Source organism: Mangifera indica, chromosome 2 (assembly GCF_011075055.1).
Source record: "Mangifera indica cultivar Alphonso chromosome 2, CATAS_Mindica_2.1, whole genome shotgun sequence".
NCBI classification, from domain to species: Eukaryota; Viridiplantae; Streptophyta; class Magnoliopsida; order Sapindales; family Anacardiaceae; genus Mangifera; species Mangifera indica.
Genome location: NC_058138.1, coordinates 18,213,694 through 18,235,834, shown reverse-complemented (window position 1 = coordinate 18,235,834; position 22,141 = coordinate 18,213,694). Strand labels below are relative to the sequence as shown.

General features: G+C 33.0%; 2 protein-coding genes across 7 annotated transcripts; one reads left to right on the top strand and one right to left on the bottom strand.

Annotated features, from left to right (window-relative positions):
* Nucleotides 1–6,115: 6,115 nt before the first annotated feature.
* On the top strand, nucleotides 6,116–13,572 carry LOC123209555. Of its 2 annotated transcripts, none has more exons than XM_044627651.1 (14): nucleotides 6,116–6,332; nucleotides 7,008–7,106; nucleotides 7,543–7,670; nucleotides 7,780–7,936; nucleotides 8,112–8,221; nucleotides 8,444–8,527; nucleotides 8,630–8,678; nucleotides 8,774–8,865; nucleotides 9,418–9,556; nucleotides 9,797–9,876; nucleotides 9,950–11,445; nucleotides 12,141–12,251; nucleotides 12,346–13,113; nucleotides 13,295–13,572. In XM_044627651.1, the coding sequence occupies exons 2-13, from the start codon at nucleotides 7,014–7,016 to the stop codon at nucleotides 12,915–12,917; spliced, it is 3,111 nt and encodes a 1,036-aa protein (XP_044483586.1). In that variant the 5' UTR covers nucleotides 6,116–6,332; nucleotides 7,008–7,013; the 3' UTR covers nucleotides 12,918–13,113; nucleotides 13,295–13,572. The 2 variants fall into 2 exon arrangements, with proteins under 2 accessions (XP_044483586.1, XP_044483585.1); XM_044627650.1 differs by having other exon boundaries at nucleotides 7,005–7,106.
* Nucleotides 13,573–17,527: 3,955 nt separating this feature from the next.
* Nucleotides 17,528–21,360, bottom strand: LOC123209081 (ethylene-responsive transcription factor RAP2-7-like). Of its 5 annotated transcripts, none has more exons than XM_044626834.1 (10): nucleotides 20,283–21,359; nucleotides 20,083–20,108; nucleotides 19,914–19,944; nucleotides 19,723–19,810; nucleotides 19,480–19,625; nucleotides 19,206–19,250; nucleotides 19,012–19,115; nucleotides 18,829–18,908; nucleotides 18,503–18,613; nucleotides 17,528–18,025 (listed from the first exon to the last, which is right to left on the bottom strand). In XM_044626834.1, exons 1-10 carry the CDS (start codon nucleotides 20,861–20,863, stop codon nucleotides 17,750–17,752), a joined length of 1,488 nt encoding a protein of 495 aa, XP_044482769.1. In that variant the 5' UTR covers nucleotides 20,864–21,359; the 3' UTR covers nucleotides 17,528–17,749. The 5 variants fall into 5 exon arrangements, with proteins under 5 accessions (XP_044482769.1, XP_044482770.1, XP_044482771.1 ...); XM_044626835.1 differs by having other exon boundaries at nucleotides 18,844–18,908; XM_044626836.1 differs by lacking the exon at nucleotides 19,206–19,250.
* Between the last annotated feature and the right edge of the window lie 781 nt (nucleotides 21,361–22,141).

Here is a 22,141-nt window from a genome sequence, read left to right as displayed (position 1 = left end):
ATATTATAAAATATATATGATATGATATAGATATTTAAAAAAAGAAAAAGAAAATCTTTTTGATTCCCAACCATTTTTGACAATTTCAAGAAAGCATTAAAGAAATAAAAAGCCGAAGCGTTGAGTGGGGGAAATCGTGACAGCCCGTGAAGGGGAGGAGAGTGGGTATTAATTTATTAAATTATTGTTTGTGCCATAAAATATTGTTTTGTTTACAGCTTAAAATCAATGTAAGTTGGTGGAAACGTATAGCCATTATTAGGGAAAGCAAGCATCATGGAGGAGAAGAAGGTTCAAAAGTGGGCCAAATTCAAATGCAAGAATTTTGTGAAACAAAAACAATGTAAGGTGTTCATAAATTCATTGTCGTATACGTAAATTATACTAATCAATCCTCTTGGATCAGAATTTATACGTTGAAGATTTTGATCTTTTGTGGAATTTTATCAAAATTAAAAAAAAAAAATTATCCATGATAGATTAGACTTGACTAATTCACAAGAATATTTCCCTATATTTTCTAATATTGAAGTAAATCAAATCAATGATTTATAGTTTATTTTCTTGTCACATATTTTATCCCTTTTCCAGCGGAATAAAAAGACCATCTTAAATAGAATGGTATGAAATATTTAATGTGATTTATTGATACTTGGAAATCGGTGAAAGGTCTATTTGTCGATGAAACGAAACAGACAGTCAATGAAACGGCCAAAAAAGACTAAAACGGTGTGGCCAGTTTTTGCCCACATGTATTCACACGACCTTTTAATTTTACGCCCAATTGTTCCAGGTCGTATGATGATCTATTATTATCGAAGTGAACTGATTGAAAGAAAACCACGTTAACCTCTGCTTCTACTATTCAATAGCTGCATTAAAGCCCACAAAACCGTGTCAATTGACGAGGAGTCAAGATCCCCACTAGTTAAAATGACAGTGAAAGGAAAGCTATGTTGATAGATCAGTTCAAAGTCAGATTAATAGGTTAAAAGAGTGAATTATATTTTCCAACCCATTGTAGGGTTTCCACCTTTTGATTGGCATAAACAACACGTTTCTATTCAAAATCAAATTCTATTTAAAAATAATCTAATGATGTAAAAATAAAATAGTAATTTTTTATATATAATTTAGATATATAAATAATAATTTAATAAATTTAAATTAACAATAAAATAATAATTTATCAAATGATAATCTATTATTTATATATGTTAATTATATATAAAAATATATATGTACATAACATAATACTGTTTAAGATCGCTTCAATCTATTCATAGGAAAATAAGTACTGAAAATTATTGAATTGTGCTAAAAGAATGCTTCATGTCACATATACGAGACATCAATAGAATTAAATATTATATTAGTAAGTAAGCATTAACTCACAGCCTCTTGATATAACCAAGTCATGTAGTGATGAATATTTCAATCATGGCCACAGGTGTCGATGGGCCGGCTTGGATTGGCTCAGGCTCGGCCTATCAGACTAATAGATCAAGTTAGGTCATCCAAATAATAATGAGTTTTTAGATCGGATTGGCTCATTAATATATAAAGGTCAAGACCTAACTTATATAAAAATAGGTCTTAATTGGGTCAGATCAGGTTTTACATGAGCCGGTCCGACCCATTTAATCAATATTAAAAACAAATTATTTAAAAATTTTAAATACAAATATTTTTTCAATTATTAAAACGGATGACAGTATTCTGAATATTTTATTTATAATCTCTCACTTATAATAAAGGAATACTATAGTTACATGATAAAAAATATTATAAATTGTAACATAGTATAAATAAATTAATTTACATACTGTATAAATTATAAAACATAAATAAATATATACTATGATAATATTCAAATGGATTGAATTCATTTGATACTTGATTCATTTGTAATATTTTGTAATGATAAATAAAAATAAAATTATAAACACAAAGAATTATTATTTGTGAATTCAGATGTTTTCTAAAAAAGAGTTGATGAGAGAAAATGAGATTGAAAATATAATGAAATAATTAAGATTAAGAGATTTGTAAATGAAAGTGAAAATAAAGAAAATTGAATGGGTTTATATAAACAAAAAAAATTAAGGAGGCCAAGGCTTTTGCACAAGGCAGAGAGAAGCAAGACTTCAAAAAAATATTTTTATTTTTAAATAGTATCAAGTCAGGTCAACCCACGGGTTTAATATTAAAGCCTGAGACTCAGTCTAGTATGCCCATGGGTCTAACCCGACACGTTATAGTATCGAACCGGATCTTCTCATGCCATACTTTTTTTGTGTTTTGTATCATATCTTTATTCGACCTAGCCGAATTAATATGTCCAATCATGGTGATACCCTTATTTTTTAGCAGAGGGTAAATGGAAAGAAGCTGAGGTGATTGTGAAAAAGCTTAGTGGAAGGGGGTATATAAGTAATTATAGTTGGATATCTTTTTCCTAGTAATATTTCTAGTTATACCGAAGTAGCATCGATGACCTGGAGTGGACAGAATGATTGTTAAATGGGGATACTTAATCTTCAGAAATGTGATGCTGAACAAGTATTGACAAACAATATAAAATAAATTATGGAGCTTTCATCGACTAAATATTAATAATATAAACATAACATTAAAAAAATGCCACTGTTTTTTTAGTCCAAATCTTTAATATAATAATTAACCATGACAAACAAGAAATGGCTGAGGTCAAGGCAAGTATAATAGCATATCCTCTCTTATAACAGAGGGGAAAGGTCATGGTCCCAACAAGAGCCTGTTCCATGGCCTTTGGGCAAGTCCACAAGAAACCAGAAAACGTAAAATATAAGAGCCCAAAATTCAGAGAACAATCTTCATTTCACAGTTTTTGCTACAGCAGCCTATAGCTAACATTTCTACTCTCTCCACATGCCCCATAGAGGTGGATGCTGACTCTTTCATGCAGTGTAGTTCTCTTCAATTATTGACATCCTTCAGATTGCAATTACTCAATGATAGAGATAAAGCATGATCTACAAACAGATAAGCACAAGCGAATTCCCAGACTCTATGGTCTGTCTTCCCAGTTGCTAATTCAAAGCCTGTCATAGTGTTTCTCACTAGTTTAAAATGAGACAATGAAGATCTTAGGATAAATGCTCACTCGCCTGTTATGGTCTTTTCATTGGAGCATTAAATGTTAATGGAGAATTTCAATTTCAATTTTCAGCTAACTCATTTTTCTGCAACCACCAATCACGTGTTACATACTATACATCGCTTTATTTTTTCTTTCTTTACTTGTCATCTTATAGTCTCTTTTTCATGAATTAGTCAATCTATAGTACACTAATGAACCTAACTATGACAACATGATGTACAATGCATGACATAAAAGCATATATTAAAATCGGTAATCGTCTTTTCATAAAACATTTTCTAAAAATTATGTTAATTATACTGATCAAACTAGATATGACACATATTTAATACTTTGACCTTATGAGTCTAATAAGCTAATGCAATCACACAATATACTTGAACTTATCTTAATATAATTACAATGAGTTACCATAAAATGACTCTCAAAAATCTTTTATTGCGTGTGTATTTGATGGATTGCTTAACACCTCTATTTAAGTACACTCTATTATAGGCTTGTAAAACCTGATAGATGCTTTCTTATATTAACCTTCTAAAAATTATAATAAAACTATCTATATTTATTTTAAATACACAAATATATACATATTTTTATATGTAATCATATAATTACATGACTTTGAATTAATGATAAAATAATATCTAATCATATAATAATATATATAAATATGTATATATTTATATATTTAAAATAGATACACATAATATTGCTCTTAAAAATTATATCATATATAACTAAGGATAAAATTATGTTGTTAAGAGTATTATAAAACTTTAAAATTTATGAGATTGAAACTTTAAAATAAAAATGTAAACTATGTCTTTTTACTGGTGTTGGGCCAGGCCACAAATCGATCAGACCCTCTAAACATGGCTACGTGCATTAGGTCGTAAAGTCAAGTCATATCAATAATAATAATAATAATAAAGGCATAAAGTTGATATGAATTTGATTGATTTTGACGTCACACCATTCCTCCAACCATTGATCATACATTGGATCTGTATTTAATTTATTGAACACTTGAAAACATCACATTTGGGTGCCTATAATATAATTCACATATATATTATACATAAAGACAGTTTAGATCTCCACCTGTCCTTATACGCAAAACTTGACTTTAGTGAGGTGTCAGTCAAGTCTGGAAAACTTTAGTTAAATTTAAACGCGTCGCAATATTTATTATAAGCTATATAACGATGTATGTTAGATTTAAACAAATTTACTTATTTTTATGGAAATCCCATGGTAGGTCTCCCTCTTATATATCAAAATTCTCTAGTAATCAAATCAAATCAATTTTTTAATTAAAAATTAAATTAAAAAATAAGTTATTTAAAAAATTAGTTTAGATATCGATTTAAAAATATTGAAAAATCGATCTTTTGATTCAATTATTAATTTATCTAATTTTTAAAACTAATTAACCGGGTGAAACTAGTTTTTAAAAAGTTAAATAAACATTTAATAAAATATGAAAATATTTTTAAAAAATTAAAAAAATAATAAAATATGATTCTTTTTTTTAAATAGGCTAAACGAAAATTCGGTTATGTTATTTGATATTTTCAGTTAGATTCAAAATTAATTAATCTTTAAATTGATTTAGTTTTGATTTATAATTTTTTAAATAAAAAAATTAATTTAATTTAAGAAATTATAAACCGGTTTTAAATACCTCTAAACAATGTCGGCTGTTACAACATAAGATTGATCCCTCCTCATAGGATAATGAAAATCTATCCACTTTAAAATCATAAATAGACAAAGTGACCCTATTGCTTACCTAAGTGTCACTAAACACCAACGTCTCACTGCTTACAAATTTTGCCGACACTTCAAGTCCACAAAAAAGAATCAACGGCAGTTTTGGCAACTTAAAATTATAGAGCTGTGTCGATACTGTTGGTGGCCATTAAATTAAATTTCCCTTGCTCTTGACTAGGGCCAACCGCTAGAGCCCTAGTCAAGAGCCAATTGTACCATTGTCACATTAGTCTATATAGAAATCTATGCACAAATTATATGTATGTAGCATTATTGTACAATTTACGAAAAATATATATTTTTTATCTTTTACACAAAATAAAAAAAAGGAATATATGAGTCCATCATTTAGATATAATTAGTTTATTTATTAAGGGACACTAAATAGTCAGTACAGGGATACTTGATTATAATTACATTAAATAGGAAATGATGGCAAACTTGTAATTGTGTAAATTAAAATCTATTAAAACAATTATATTCCATAAAGTACTAAGATGCGTCTAAAGAACTTAAAAAATTAAGTAGAAAAACTTTGAAAAGGTAAAATATTTTGATTCTATGTTTTAATTTCTTAAATTTAAAAAGAAAATTGTTGCTGTTTTTGTTATTTTTATTTTAAAACAGACCTTTTTTCTTTTCTTTTCTTTTCTTTTTTGTCAATATTTAAAAAACTGAAATCAATCAATTTTTAATAATTGAACTGATTTTTTCTGCTTTTAAATTAAAAAAATTGAAAGACTAAAACCAAATAAATAAATAATTGGGGGTATTTATTATCTAAGTCTTATTATTGTTTTAGGTTAAAATAATGATTAAGTATTCTTAATTGTACAAAGTTAATATTTAATAAATATTAATTTGTTTTGTTTATAAATTGAATGAAATTACTATTTAAGTGTTCCCAAATGAAAAACTAAAACATGAGTTCCTTTTAGTGTTTGATGAAGAAATTGTACTTAAATGAAAATATCCCTAAAATAAATCTCAACCGTCAGATGACGTTATGAATGAAGTGGCAGTCATCCAAGTGACCACATAAGATACCCTACTAAACCCTCAGGTGACAGAGCCCAGTTCCAAATGTCGATAAAAACCGGAAAAGCAGATGGGGGGAATGGCAAAATTCGTAATAAAATGAACATTGAATGGCAATAATGCCCTGTTGACGATATTTAAAAGACAGCTATGCTTAGAGAAAGAAGTAAACTAAAGCCAGCAGCCAATAAAGCCATCCCATCCAATCAAAAGTCCATCCCCTGCCCTTGCCTTGCCCTTGTATTCTCTTGTGTTTCATCTTCTTCTCTCACCTTGTGGTTTTCTTTTGTTTGTCTCTCTCTCTTTTACCCTGCTCTTTCACACACACAATTCTTTCTTAATTTTCTCAGATTTGCCTCTTGTTCTCGATTCCCCAACTGTAAGTCTATCTAACTCCAATTTTTCCGGTTGTGCCCCTCGATCTTATCTTCATTCCCGAGATCCCTAATTTTCGATTTATTATTTTTTTCGTTTTGTAATTGATTGAAGCACCGGTTTGGTTTGGTTGATTGTGTTGCATGCGATTGATTTTGAATGGCCAGTTGTCTGATTGTGTTTTTCGATTATTTATCGGATTCTTGATTTGTCGCGATTTGTTTGGTGAATGGATTGTTTACTTTGATCTGCGATTAACAATTTTGGTATTATGCATTGATTTTCTGGATGTCATGAAAGCGAAATGATGGTTTTAGGGTTTGATTTGTGATGTGTTGATGTTACTGTGAACCGTAGATTGTAGTCTTGTTTTGAATAGATTGGGACTGCTCTGAGGTTTTTGTCATATTTAGGGGGTTTATTTTTCTGAGTAATTGGAGTAAGTTGAGATTAACAGTAATGTGAATTGATAGAAGAAGTTTATGTCGAATCTTCAGGTTAAACTGTTTGTGGTTCACTTGAATGAATGCTTTTGTTTCTTGGGTTGATATTGTAATTACATTTCATTCATTAATTTTCTTGAAATGGTATTGAATTTGCAATATTTATATGTTAAGCGTCATTTGCCAATGCGGGTGTAAGTCCATAAAGAATGTAACACGGGTTTTAATTTCAGCAGGCAACCATGAGTGACGAGGGAGAAAAGACTTGTCCACTCTGTGCTGAGGAGATGGATTTGACTGATCAACAACTGAAGCCTTGCAGATGTGGCTATGAGGTCTGAGACAGTAATATTTTAATAAATTTAGAAAAAAGATAAGTTGAAGATTTTAAACTGAATACTTTACATTTATTTTAGTCTAATTGACATGGAAATACAGAGCAAAACAACTAAAAAATGTAAAAAGTTATAGGTATACAGAGATGTCTATAAAGTGCTGACTTATTAACGGCAAGCCATCACATCTGTGGTTGGGTTAGCTTCCCTATCTGTAAGTGTTAATCTGCCTTTTAGGATTTAAGGTGCAAGATGGAATTAGTATTTCAATTCTCATTCTTGAAACGGTTTGATGATGAGTGTCATAGTAAATGGAGGCCTACCATTCTTTTAAGCATTAAACATTTTTCATTAGCCCCTTTTTCTTTAAAATTAAAGCATTGAAGGGTTTATTTTCATTATGCTTTATATGTATTAATATACCTCTTCATTGTAGATATGTGTTTGGTGTTGGCATCACATAATGGACATGGCTGAAAAGGATGAGACAGAGGGTCTGTGTCCAGCATGTCGTCTCCCTTATGACAAGGAAAAAATTGTCGGGATGGCTGAAAAGTGTGAGAGGTGGTTATTTGCTCAATAGTACATGTAGTTAATGAGAAAGAATAAATTTGTCATTTTCTATTGACATTATTATTTATATCGTTATTTTTTGTGTTTCTTATTTCAACAGATTGGTGGCTGAAATCAATATGGAGCGGAAGATGAAGTCACAAAAGTCTAAGAGTAAACCATCTGAAGGAAGGAAGCAACAACTCAGCAGTGTTCGAGTTATTCAACGAAATCTCGTTTACATTGTTGGGCTGCCACTTAATTTGGGGGATGAAGATGTATTCTTTCTCTCTTTCTCTATTTTTGTGCATTTATATATATATATATATTCATAATATATATATGTATATATTTTGGGGGAGGGGGACGTGAGCAGGGTTGTTGTTCATGTTTCTTTCTTCTTTCTCTCTTTCTATTGACATTTTATGAATATGGTGCTGCATTGTTCTGCAGCTTCTTCAGCGGAGAGAATATTTTGGTCAGTATGGGAAGGTTCTAAAAGTATCTATGTCTCGTACAGCAGCTGGTGTCATTCAGCAATTTCCAAACAATACTTGTAGTGTGTAAGTTCAAATGTTTTCTTAATTTCCAGGTCATTCTTGATATAAAATGTTATCTTCTAGAAGGGACTTTACTATGTTGTCATGCAACATAGTGCAGTTGTATCCAGACATCAACTTTTTAACATTTTTGTTATTTGTAGGATTATTAAGTGTTAGTTTATTTCTTTATTCACATCTACTTATTTGGTGCTCACATTGTTTAATTGTATTAATTCCTCGCAGATATATTACTTACTCAAAAGAGGAGGAAGCTGTTAGGTGTATTCAGTCTGTACATGGGTTTGTTTTGGACGGTAAATCTTTAAAGTACGTTCAAGTTTACATTAGTCAAACTTGTCATATCTTTTACGGCTTCCATGTTTATTGTCTTCATTATACCGCTTTTTTGCTTTGGATTATGCATTTCAGGGCATGCTTTGGGACTACAAAGTATTGCCATGCTTGGCTGAGAAATGTGGTATGTACCATAAAAATGTATCTGGTCTGTAGTAGACGGTTGAAACAAGCATCTTTCTTATAGAACTTACAGTGCTGAATTTTTTATGGCCTTAGCCTTGCAGCAATCCTGATTGTCTGTATTTGCATGAAATTGGCTCTCAAGAGGATAGTTTTACAAAGGATGAGATTATATCAGCATACACAAGGTAATCTATATTTCTGTGCATTCAATTTTGCTTTTCTGTAAGTCTCATGTAAAGTTGCTTGCTTTAGGTTTTGTGTTATTTTGTGGAATTTGTGTTTAATCCTTTGCTGGGGTTATTCCTTAAGCTTATTTATATATAGATAGATATATAGTATTCTTTTCACTAACAAACATAGTATTATTGGTTTTCATGCCATGTTTCTCATATATTTATTTTTTGTGATCTAATTTCACAGAGAAGATATGTTCTTTTTCTTTTCATTAACAAACAAATATAACATTCTTGGTGTTGTCATACCAAATACTACTGCTCTACAGTCTGTAAGGATACCAATAGGTTTATAAGAATGATTTTTTTTTTTTTTTTGTAATTTTAAGACTTAAATTAATTTATTTCAAATGTTATAGTCTAATGATATGAAGTTGAATCTTGATTGGTACTGGTAATACTTATAGATTGATGCAGTTAGATTTGTTTATAGGGAAGCTTTTTGCTCGAGGTGTTTCCATTGATCTGTTGAATGATTGTTTAAATTACTTTGTGGTTTTGTAGGAGTAGAGTTCAACAAATTACTGGCACAACAAACAATCTGCAACGACGTTCTGGGAGTGTATTACCACCACCATTTGATGATTATTGCATTACTAGTTCTACTTCTACAGCAAAACCCATTGCCAAATGTGCTTCCAATGTAAGTTTTATCAATTTTAACATAGTTTGGGAGTTAGATTGTGGACTTTGGGTTTTCATCTTGCATCTGCTAGAAATTGTGTCAAATGTGTCTGCATATACAGTACTATGAAATTGTTATAAGTACATATCAATATTGTGGCCATGAGGAACTATATTTAAATAATCCTCATAATTGTTCCCATGTTATGAAATAATTGTCCTGGTCAGTTGTCTTGATTTATTACCTTTCTTTTTCCAGAATACAGCAAGTATCACTAAGGATTCTCCTCCAAATGGAAGCTCTAGTAGATCTGCAGCCCTACCTGCTGCAGCTGCATGGTATGTGATTTGCCTGTCATTACATTATTTTTGATATAGTTAGGTGTTTATCCTGAATATGTTAATGTGGTAGGGGAATGCGTGCTTCAAACCAACAGCTAGTAGCTTCCCCAGCATGTTCTAATGGACCTTCTAAGCAAAAACCTGAAACTGTTGGTGGCACTTCAGCATTATCATCTACAGTTGCAAACACAACTTCAGCATCTACATTACAGGTTGATTTAATGAAAAAGTCAGCATTAAATGAGGATAGTCAAATTTCATATTCTAAAGGTAAGTCAGATTCATTGAAACCACTGAGACAGCAGGTTGGCATGGACTGTCAAACCTCTACAGCAGAGGCACCTCCTACACCCATCGGAGAGCCTGCTACAGTAAGTTTGAGCAGCCATTTATCAAGTCCACCATTGTCCAAGTATAGTGATAAAGATCTTAGTATGCCCCCAAATGTTATAAATACTTTAGAAAGTACTGGTCATTCCTCTGTTTCTGGTCCTGAGAAGGAAGGGAATGTTGCAAAAGATGTTTTGATGCAGAACTTATGCCCAGATATGTCAGTAATGAGTATAGATAGCAATGTAATAGATGAACATTCTGGTACATATAGATCTAGTAGTACAGTCCTGGATACTGGGATGATTAAATCACCTGGGAACCAAGGGTCACAAGTTCATGCTGATCAATCACCAGCAATTGGGAAGCCTTCTATATTGACAGATGATGCCTTTGTTTCAAGAGAACAGTTTGATTGGAGGGAACATCCACAAACTCACACAGTGACTGATGCAAGTCCACAAGAAGAGGAAGATGTCTTATCTTTTGATAGTCAAAGACTAAAGGATCCAGAAGTTATATGTCATTCAACTTATTTGCCAAATTCAGCCAATTCATTCCATGTTTCAAATCACTCAAGGTCTCAATTTTTGCAACACAGTGAGACATTTTCTGTTGGTAATTTAAATTCTGATCCTCAATTTGTAGATAGTAAAGATAGTGATGGTTCAAATCTACATTCATCAAGCATGTCTTTGATATCAAATGGATACCCACAGAAGTTGGTTAGAAGTTCTACTGGTTTTGATAGGACCATAGAACATCCCTTTTTGCTTTCACACGAGGGAAAAGGGAAACCCCTGGGAAGAATACAAGGTGATTCTGATATCAATAATGCTGTAGGTAGAAGAGAGAAAAACATTATCTCAAATATGTTGTCTATGGACTTTGATGCATGGGAGGACCATCCTTTAGCTTTGCATCCAAATTTGGCTAAGTTGTTAGGCGAAACCGATAAAGAATCTAGTTCAGTTGCGTCGAGTTCTTGGAAAGGACATAACAACAATCAGTCCAGATTCTCTTTTGCAAGACAAGAGGAAAATAAGAATCAGGCATTCGATGTTGAGCGACCATTTAGTGTTTTTGGTCAGTTGCCAAAGACCCAGGATTTCACTGAAAATGGGTTGCCATTACTAGATAAGCTTGGTATTGGTGATGGCTTATATTCCAGTAGTTTTGAAGAATTGGACAATTTTCCTAGCAATCCATCAGTTTTCTCTTCCAATAAGCTTTCTGGTGAGTTAGACATTTTGTATTGAAAATATTTTCTTTTATTATCTATTTTTTAATACAGATACTTCTAGTGGCACTTATTTTTTTAAAATTATTTTGTTTATGTTTTGTATCTATATAAATTTTCTTGGCTCTGTATTGATTTCTCTTTTTAATGATTATCTTTTATCTAGAAGTACTATGAGGTGCTTTGTTGGTTTTTTTCTAGAAGGCCTTCTTTATGTATAGTGTACCATTTTTCTCTTTACTGATCTTCTGATGCACTTTACCCAAATGACCATTCTTCTGGTGGTCTATCTATCATTTTTGTCTTAAACTGGCGAAAGTTCTGTGTAAATTTCTTGTACAGTTGTCAATGTTACTTTTGTCAGTATATTTGGAGTGTTTTATACCATAGTGGGGGGATTGGTAGTATTGGTACTAGGCTTTTCCTTCTGTTTACTATTTATGCAAGTTTATATTTATCTACATTTCTTTTTGGGGGAAAGCAAGCAGTCTTTCTTCATAGTTGTTTTACTAATTCTTTTTTTTTTCTTTTTCTTCCGTTTTTTCCTGTTGAACTTGTATTTATACATAATTTCTATGATAGATGTTTTTTTTTTTCTTGATTTCATCAGACACCTTTTGTTGTTGTTTGCTGTTTTTATAATTGGTGGCTAGTTGACCTAACTCAATTTATATCAAATTTTGTTTGGCAGTTTCAAGGTCTCAGATTTCTGCTCCTCCTGGATTCTCAGTTCCTAGCAGAGCACCACCTCCCGGCTTTTCTTTTCATGAGAGAGTGGATCAACATTTTGATGCACTTTCTGGTGAGATGCCATATTTCATGTTTGGATATTATAATATATTACCGTTAAGTTGCCTGTTTAAGTTGCTAAAGCATCTTTTTCATTGGCTTAATAGGAAACCATCTGCTAGACTCTTCCTCCCTGTTGAGAAATTCATATCAGACACAGCATGCTGGAAATTTCAGTAGCACTGGGGATATTGAGTTTATGGATCCTGCTATTTTGGCTGTTGGTAAAGGGAGACTTCAAGGTGGGCTTAACAACCCTGGCTTAGATGTGCGGTCTAAGTTTCCCCCGCAGTTAAATGCCTTTGAAAATGAGTCAAGACTGCAGTTGATGATGCAAAGATCTCTCTCTGCACATCAGAATCTAAGATATGCGGATGTTGGAGATAGTTTTAATCCTCTTAGTGACTCTTATACCATTTCTTCAAGGCTGATGGACCAATCACAAGTGAACAATCTATCTCCATTTGCACGGCTATCCATCCAACAGTCTAGAAATTCCCTGATTTCAAATGGCCACTGGGATGGGTGGAGTGAGGCCCAGGGTGGAAACAGTTTAGGTATGGCAGAACTTCTTAGAAATGAGAGACTGGGGTTTAACAAATTTTATAATGGTTATGAAGAATCAAAGTTTCGGATGCCCAGTTCAGGTGACATATATAACAGAACTTTTGGGATGTGATTTGTGTTGGAATCAAATTAATCGCTGGATTGGAGGTGGTGGACCACAGAAGAAATATACTGATCTCACGGAATTTGATCACGTAGTAATTGAGGACGGGACTAACTTTGGAATAACTGGTCTTGTTGGGCAGGCTGATGAGGGATCAAACTCCTTGAAAAGATGGGGCCTAAAAACCGGGTCTGGACACCAACAGGTGAGATAAAGTAATTTCATTAACAATTTACTGGATTAGAAAGTTTTGATCTGCATTTGCTATCAACTTAAGTTCCTTGGGCATAGATGACCATTTGTGGCAATTTCATTTCAGTTTTAATTGCTCCTATTTGATAGGAGTTTACCTAATACAATAGTATGGTGTTTGTGATGCTTTGCAGGTTAGGTAAGCCGAGTTCTACAGGTATGTGTGTATTGCGGAATGCCGTGTATGATGATGATATAAACTAGTAGGTTGATCCACCATATATGTTGAGTGCTTTGCTTCTAATTGCAGTTAACCATAAAGTTCATCTCACGACTTATAATAGATGAAAACAGATCCTATGGCCGTTTCTCCCTCTTTCTTCTTTTTACTTGTTTGAGTATACAACCTCTTTGATTTGTGTACAAGCTTGGACAATCTTAAGAAGATGGGTTGAATACCCCCTTTTTTAAAGTGTTTGTTTTACCACATCAATTTGCGTGGCTGTGCTTCGTAATCAAACATGTTTTATGTGGTGGAAGGAGAGGATAATCAATGCTGAAAGCCTTTATGCTTCAACAGGACTTAAAAATGGAGCAATGTGCCAATGTTATGTGTATACAGTGCACAATATGGTATTCTTATATTTAATTTAAAAACATACCAAATGATAATGATTATTGCATCTTACCATATTTGGTTGATGAGGGAAACTTGCCCAGGGTTGTGAATTGGATTCAAGAACCCGGGCTCAGAAAATAGATGATCGAGCTTGAGCATGCCACCATGCAAGTCGCTCATGGGCAGCTTGTTAGTTCATGTTTAAATCACAGAAAATGCTGCAAATTCATTGAAAAAGATGGAAATTGCCCAGAAAATTAAACTGCTATTAGAGCTCGAAACATGAACAACTACTGCTAATCAAATTGGCTAAAAGAATTTCAACCAAAAGTTGAGATCCCATATTTCTTATTCAAGAGGATGAATATCGATGCACTGAACCTGATCTTCATCACAGAAAAGATGTTAATAATGCCCACAAATCGATGAAAATCCAGTCATAATTGTGAATGAATAGTTTTGTTAACAAATTGAGAAAACTATTGTAAGCTTGAGATAGTTTTGTTGTACTAGCGTGGTATTTAAGCATATGCATATGAGCTAGACCGTAGAATTGAAATTAAATGTAGAGAAAATTATATATAACTATTTAGAAAACTACACTAGTCAGCTTCTACAAGTAACGTAAAATTACAACTAAAAGTTAACAACATCTAAGTACAATTTTAAAAGAAACTCAAATCAAACCCAACTTGCTGACCGGCGAGGCCCAAAGTATTTACTTCCTTAAACTAAGCAAGTAAACATTTATATAAACTAAAATTTAATTCATATATTATATTGCATGTGAAAGCAATTAGCTCAGTTGTTTGTTTACTGTAAAAGTACTTTTAACTTTACATTTGGATTACTGTTTAAAAATAATAACTTGGTATTTGGGTGCTTTTTGTTCTGGTTTGTTTCCTTAAATGAGATCACTGCCGCACACAGTTACCACAGGTAAGGATTAAATTAGGTTCCAATTGATAGCTTTCAAAGAGTTGTTCAAAATCTATCTTGAAAGATTAAAACAAAGACAAAGTTATTGAAAAGCATATGTGGTTCCCCTTTTCCCTTTCCCTTTCCCTTTCCCCAAACAAAAGAACAATCCTCCTTGCCAATAGGGGTGTCTCATTCATTGTCACATATTTAATATTTCTTTAAAACGTTTGTTTAAAAATAAAAATGAAACCCCACCAATCAAATACACTAAACCGAGCACCAAACCCAACCAAAGCAACAAAATGAAATGGGACCATAAATGCAGAGTGAAAAAGATAAGAGTTGAGCGAAAATCCAACTGGGTATTGTCCCACCATGTGTTGCATTAAGCAGAATGAGACATGTGGTGCTCCTTTCCTTTCAAACCCTATTCACTCATTAATCACAAAGTGAAGTGGGGTTTGTTTCTTTTGTCCATTGCCTCTTGGATTTTGATTATTTGCCTATGTTCTCATGTTGAAAGATGTGGCCATGTGGGACTTGTACGAACTTATTAGCCTTTGAAACCTTGGTGACACAAATAAATGTTTTACTATCTTTATAACAAATTGAATATTTATGCTAAAAACGAAGCAAAAACTTGTGAATATATGTTTGAAAAGAAGCGTAGCTTGCATTATTTGAATGAGTCTCTCCCATTTAAGGATTTCTGTTCTTTCATCAAAAGAGAACAGAGTGGGGACTTTGAAAAGAATGATCTCCCTTTATGTCACATTGGCTTTAAATAATTCTAAATTAATGCTCCCATCTCACATGAGGCAATTTCTTTTTTTCATATTATAAATTCTATCAATTTGTTTTTCATGCTCATTTGTTTTGTTGAAATAAAAACACAAAAACTAACATTAGGACTTGAAAGTTAACAAGTGCTTAATGGCACAAATTAAAAGCATTAGCAAATAAAATTTCAATTCTTTTGTGGGTATTATAATTTTTTTGCTGTTAATAAATATATATTTTTATTATGTAACCAGTTTTTTCCTTAACATTCAGGCGGTATTTAGTTTGGAGGATATTTTATTATTAAAATTAAAATATTATCTTGAAAATAGATTACGTTAAAAATTATCGAGTATAAATTATTATTATATTTGATAAATCAAATAAATATAAATAATTATTGTGTTTAATTAAGAATAATAAAAAAATATCAGTATATTATTTTATTTAAAAATCCTTAGATATAATTATTATAAAATATTTTTTATATTATTTGTTATATTAATTAAAAATGAGATTATTTTTTCTTAAAAAATCAATAAATAAAGATATAATTATAATAAAATTAAAATTATTTTAGTAATATTTTAATATCTAAAATGAAGATAATAATTAGATTATTCTTTATATTATTTATTATATTAATATTGATAATAAAATATTATCAAAATTTTTTATTATTTATAAATTAAATAAAATAATATAAATTATAAAAATAATATTTGATGTCTTCATCCTAGCTTCTTTTTTGGTGGACAACAAAATGATGAAAATGAGAATGTGGCAAATTTGTGATAGTAATTTGAAGTCTCAAATCACTGAAGCAAGTAGAGTATTATATTATGATGTCTATGTGTATTAATTATTAAGTTTATTTTTTTAATGGAAAGGCAAATCAATAAGAATCAAATCAAATCAATTTGGTAATAAAAATGGCAGTTGATAACACAGAGGGAGAGGGAGAGGGAGAGAGAGAGAGTGATTGATTGATTTGATCAAACGATAAAATGCAAATTTAATAAATATTATATAAATATCATTCATTCTTTCTTCTTTTACAGCTAATATCACACACACACACACTCTTATTCCAAGTAGCACAGTTTTCATTTCAGTTTTCGAGCACATTATTATTGGCTTATTTTATATCCTAAAGCATATGTTAAAGCTAAAAATAAAACAGTAAATTATGATTTTTTATATATATTGAAAAGAGGACAAAATTTTAAATTGATTGTTTAGGGGAGAGTATTCATGAGTGGGGGGTTTTCACCAATGTGCTAGCTGTTGAAATGAAATTTTTGATTGGTTAAAGTGATGTGACCATTGGCCATGTCTTGCCTTGGTATCCTGTTTTTTCTTTCCTTCTCTTATGTAAATTCCTTAGACAGACTGACATCTCTGATACAGGCATTTGGAATGACTTCCGGAAAGGTTTAATTTTAAATGTTTACTTAATAGGGGACTTTTAGTGATTTTGTAAGTTTAAGTTTATCATTAGAGGCTGGGTAGCGAATGAGTTTCATTTGAACCAATCACGTATGGGAAAATGAAATAAATTTCACTCTGTTTTTAAAATGTATAATATAATATAATTAATATACAGGGTTAAATACGATGGAAATAAATTGGTTGAAAAATATGAACAGAATCGCAGTTTAGAAGAACCTTTCTAGTCGATGTTTAGTGTGAAACTAAGCTATAACTAGTTGCACATGGGAAGACCGGCACCACTTTCAGTTATAAAAACTGTCTTTCGAAGAATGCCAGCAGTCAATACCATAAATAATTACTAACTGAAGAAAGGCCACATGTCACACCCAACGAACTTGGCAGGATTAGTTTGACTGGATTTACCTTCCCACTAGTAGAGCAGAATTGTGTGTGCTACATATACATATATGTGTGTGTGTGTGTGTGTGTGCGCGCGCGCGTGTAAATGTCGTACAGCTTCACAACTTAAGCGTTACCATGCATTGTATTGTACCGTACGTGTGGGTCCTTCAATAAAATGTTACCGGTAACAGTAAATCATTCACCCCATCCCTATGTGCCTGTGTGTGAGTCACACATGTAATATCGCTATCCACGTAAGAAGTAGTGAATCTTGTTTCAAAATGGAAAATACTTCTAATAATTTCACACATAACATAATATTGAGAAATAAAATAAGTTTTGTAGTAAAAACACTTCAAATGGGATTAGCACATTCTTGATACATATAGGGGGCATATGAATTAATATTGGAATCATACAATTGAATTTGAAGATCACCGCTGTTATTGATGCCTATTGTGACTGTATATTTTAGGGGTGAAGTGAAGATAGGCTATGGTGGCAGCTGTGGTCGGTTCATCTGATAAAAGAACTGAGAGGTGTTGGCGGCAGTGGTGGTGGGTGGAGGAGTGAAACAGAGATTGAGGGCTGCGGAGTTGAGAGGTTTTGATGAAAGAATGGCAGCCGGGAGAGGGGTAGCTGAAAATGAGAATCCTGATGATGCTGCAGTAGAGAACATTGGCGGCATTGGGCTGCCACTGACCTGACCATGCATTTGCCATGCCCAGTTGGGGAGACCTAACTCACTTCTCTTCTCTGTTGCTCTTTCCTGCCAAATCATTCAAATTTGATTATCATGAATCCACATGCAAGCATGTATTGGCTATTTTTTTTTTCTTTTTTCAAAATTAAAGCGGTTTCCATCAACATGCAATTTTGCATCAAATGACTGGCTAAAAGAACACTCAGTGCTTGAAACAAAATGCAGTTTTAACTGAACATAACAATCTTTTAAGGCTATTCTAACATTTTACTCCATCGTAATATTATTGTCCTATTGTTATGATTCATGATCAAAATAACTAGTTACTACCATTTTTATATCCCCTCCTATCATCAGCATTTTAACCATATTTAATTTTAGATTCTATATTGTAAATTCTGAATCTACTTTGCACTCTATACAGTTCACTTGCCTCAAATAATTGACTTTGACATCTAATAAATAAATTCAGCCACCAAAATTAAGCAAATTTTGCGAGTAAACATGAAAGCACTCCCAAAAATATAAAACCGTGATGTTTACCTCAGTGGGAAGAAAACTGGGATATAAACCATTCCAGAAAATTGGGTGCTCAGAAGTCCTCACTCCTCTGGAAGGTGGATCACCTGCTATTGCAGCAGTAGAGTTTTCCATCTGCAGAGCAGATCATGGATAACATGACATATAGATAACTTTAAAGCTAAAATGCTAATGTCATGTCTGGTGATCTTCCATCATTAAGACCACATGAACTATTTAAATGAGATTATAATGCAAAGATATATGACAAGAAGAAAAGAGTTTGATATGTGTGTTGCCCAAATCAATTTGTTGTGTAATAAGTCCAGGTACAACTACTGGGTGTACACCTTTGAATTTCTTACAGTGTGCAAACCACTGCCATTTGCTGGAGATATTGCCAAGTTCAGGTCAAGATTATGCTCGCTGCCTGCATCAAATTAATTTATATACCAATTTAGCAAGATTAGTCTCTTGTAGTTGTGTAGAAAAATATTGTTGTATAATAAGTAAGCAATCGGTGTCTTACATACCTTCGTTACCGGCCTTAGAGACCATGTCTCCTTCATATAAACTTGGCTCAAAGTTGGTGACTGCTTCCCTTCCATTACATTTGATGGCCGCCTTGTCATAAGCCCTAATTTCCAGAAAACCAAAAGGTAGACGTGTTGGAAGGAACCCAATTGAGGTTGACAATTCAGGGTAATAAATTCAGAATTATTAGGACCTTGCAGCTTCTACTTCATTGTCGAATAGCCCAAGATAAATATACCTGCATGCAACCATCGTAATCTCCACGATGAAAACACCATCACCAATTATTTTTTTCTTTCAAATGGGCATCTTAGAATTGCTTTCCACAAAGGAAAAACAAAGACAAGCCCACTGAGGATTAATTTTAACCAACTCTCGGTTCACCATAACAAGCGTTTAACATCTATTTTCCACATTCAAGCATGATATAAACCAAAATTTAAAATTCCATAAGAAGAGTTCCTTACTTTTTGCCAAGGAACTGCCCCATTCGAGCTTCCCATCGGCCACATTTGTGAAGTGTCACCCCCCGATATTTTGAGCTTCCTCTTGAGAAACCAGTGCTCTGGCGACGTAGTATGTGCACAAATTCTTCTTTGGTCAGATCCTTCATCTGACCCATTTATCAACATCAGATAAGAAACCAGCATAACTACCTTATCACACAAAATAAAATCGGCTGCTTACTGATAAGACATCAGTTATCCTACCTGTTTCAATTCTTCCTGATAATCAGCAAGATTAAAATTGATGTCAGCATCAACACCCCTGAACTTAATAGCAGCTCGATCATAAGCCCTGAATAAAAGCAGCCCGAAGTTTTGATTGAAATAATTGATCCAAACTAAAATCAACTTGAAAAAGAGTCAACAAATTTCTTTAAATTACAAGATTTGTTTACCTAGCCGCAGCATGGGCAGTGTCAAATCCACCTAAATATATGCAACAAGAAACCCATACATAAAATTGATATACGCCAAAAAATAGAGAAAATAAAAACAAATTGTAGTAACTTCCTTGACTGGCCAAAGTCATTTTAGAATCAAAATTACATAATATCATATTCATACCCAGATACACTTGTTTTCCACAATCCCTGCACCAGAAATTAAAACCAAAAAATTAGTTATAGATTATATTAATCAGACATATTGGGCAACCAAACACATCCAAATTAATCACCACAACTAAACAGACCAATAATCAGCCAACACTAAAATGAAGCCCAAAACCAAACACATCGAATTTAATTTTAAAAAAATCAGTGTACCAGATATGAGATTCCCATCGACCAGTTCTCCTATAAAACGTGACTCCTCTATACTGGGAGCTCCTTGACCTGGGACCCCTCCTGCTCTTCTTCACCGGCTGTGACGGTTGCTGCACTGCTCGCACCTCTACTCCACCTTCCTGTTGTTGTAGTTGCTGATGCTGCGGCTGTTGTTGTTTGTCAAATGTAAGATCGATCCAGTTTCTAGAAGACTGTCCCTCGCAGGTCGCTAAGTCACCTCCATATCGCTTTGTTCCTCCACTTACCGGAAAAAACGCAAACTCCTTTGTCACAACTTCGCTCTGATTCCTGTTCTCGTTTTCGCTCTTGCCTCTGCCCTCACCGACCTTTAATATGTCGAAGTTGAAGGTGAAAACAGTGTTGTCACTGACGTTGGCGCGTGTAGAGCACGACTCGTCGTCCTCAACATTGCTGCACGCGTCCACATTGACGATAGATGAATTAGAGGTTCCCGACGAACCTTCAGGAAATTTCTCCAAAAATACCACCGAGTCGACTCGTTCGTCCACGTTCTGTTGAGTCGACTCGATCGACACCACGTTCAGATTAAGATCCAGCATAGCTCTCTTATATCACTAAATTCAACTCTAATTTAGCTTTATTTTTCACTACTCAGCTCCACAAAAGCTTAAACAAAGCATTCAAGGAATAATCCAATCCGATGGTTGAGATCGATTGGACAGGAGATTATCAAATATTTTAAACAATTAGGTGATATTGATCAGAGCTGAGAATTTTAATCATGAAAGGAAGAAAACTTAAGATTCAAACCAACCGGAAAACTCAAGATTTAAAAATAATAGGTAGAATCACAAGCTTGCTTTCTCTCTATGTCTATGACTACCGCACAACGTTCCAGGCCATCGTGGAGGTTAACCGGAACACAAAAACGGCGTCGTTTACTCAGAGAACGAGAAGCTTAGCGGAGGTTGGCATTTGCTCAATTAATCGGCGAAAACAACATAGACTAACTGAGTCCATGGTTTTAGAGAGAGAGAAAATGGTTTTACTGAGAGAGAGCAAAGACGGAGATGGGACGTGTGAGGGAACATATCAGACCCATTTTATGAGGAGATGGAATATATAAACATTTTCTCTCTCCTTGTAGAGGAAACCGGCTGAGCCAGTCACCCAGTTTCTTTATTTTGTCAAGAGATATTTTTTATCCCTCATCTCGTACGGGTCTTTTTACTGCTCTCATAGATGGAAACACCCGTATACTTGGTTCATTTACAAAATTACCCTTGTATGAATAATCTCCTAATCTAGTATTAAGGACTAGTTAACTTTAATTAGTAATCATAATTTTTAATGACGAAAAAAGGCAAAGGTTTTGCAAGTGTAGATGGGGTCCAGGGTTGATGTTAGAATAAGATTATATAAATGGTAAGTGGATCGGTTGATGCCTAAAACCAAGAACAAAGCGTTAAATTTTGTTACTTCATTTAATTATTCACTAACTATAGCTTTTATCTTTCATTACGACGTATTTAAATCAGATAAAAATTAATTTGGTTGGTCCGTTCATTCAATACTTGGCGGTGGGTGAAGAGCACGTCATGGTTTGCTTTCAAACTGCTTGTAGTTAATACAGTGACCATTGATCAAACGGTTAGGGTTGACTGATTGTCCTCTGATTTACTTCCCCATTCACACCTTCACAAAAGATGCAACTCCACCAAATTAAAATTTATTATTTATTATTTATTTTCCACTTTCTCTTTATTGCTTTTCTGTGGCCCTACAAACACTTATTCAGTACACCAAACTAGTGTAAATGAAGGGTTAACTCCATTTATTTATTTTAAAGCTCATCTTATATATTTTGTTTGATATAA

What these genes read in the sequence shown, in the direction of transcription:
- LOC123209081 (XM_044626832.1), bottom strand. Translation starts at nt 20,863, where the DNA reads ATGCTGGATCTTAATCTGAACGTGGTGTCGATCGAGTCGACTCAACAG. An exon ending in GGGCAGTTCCTTGGCAAAAA is followed by an intron (nt 19,116 to 19,479) that starts GTAAGGAACTCT and finishes TCTGGAAATTAG; the next exon opens with GGCTTATGACAAGGCGGCCA. An exon ending in ACACTGTAAGAAATTCAAAG is followed by an intron (nt 18,614 to 18,828) that starts GTGTACACCCAG and finishes TCTGCTCTGCAG; the next exon opens with ATGGAAAACTCTACTGCTGC.
- LOC123209555 (XM_044627651.1), top strand. Translation starts at nt 7,014, where the DNA reads ATGAGTGACGAGGGAGAAAAGACTTGTCCACTCTGTGCTGAGGAGATG. An exon ending in CCAAACAATACTTGTAGTGT is followed by an intron (nt 8,222 to 8,443) that starts GTAAGTTCAAAT and finishes AATTCCTCGCAG; the next exon opens with ATATATTACTTACTCAAAAG. An exon ending in CTACCTGCTGCAGCTGCATG is followed by an intron (nt 9,877 to 9,949) that starts GTATGTGATTTG and finishes TTAATGTGGTAG; the next exon opens with GGGAATGCGTGCTTCAAACC.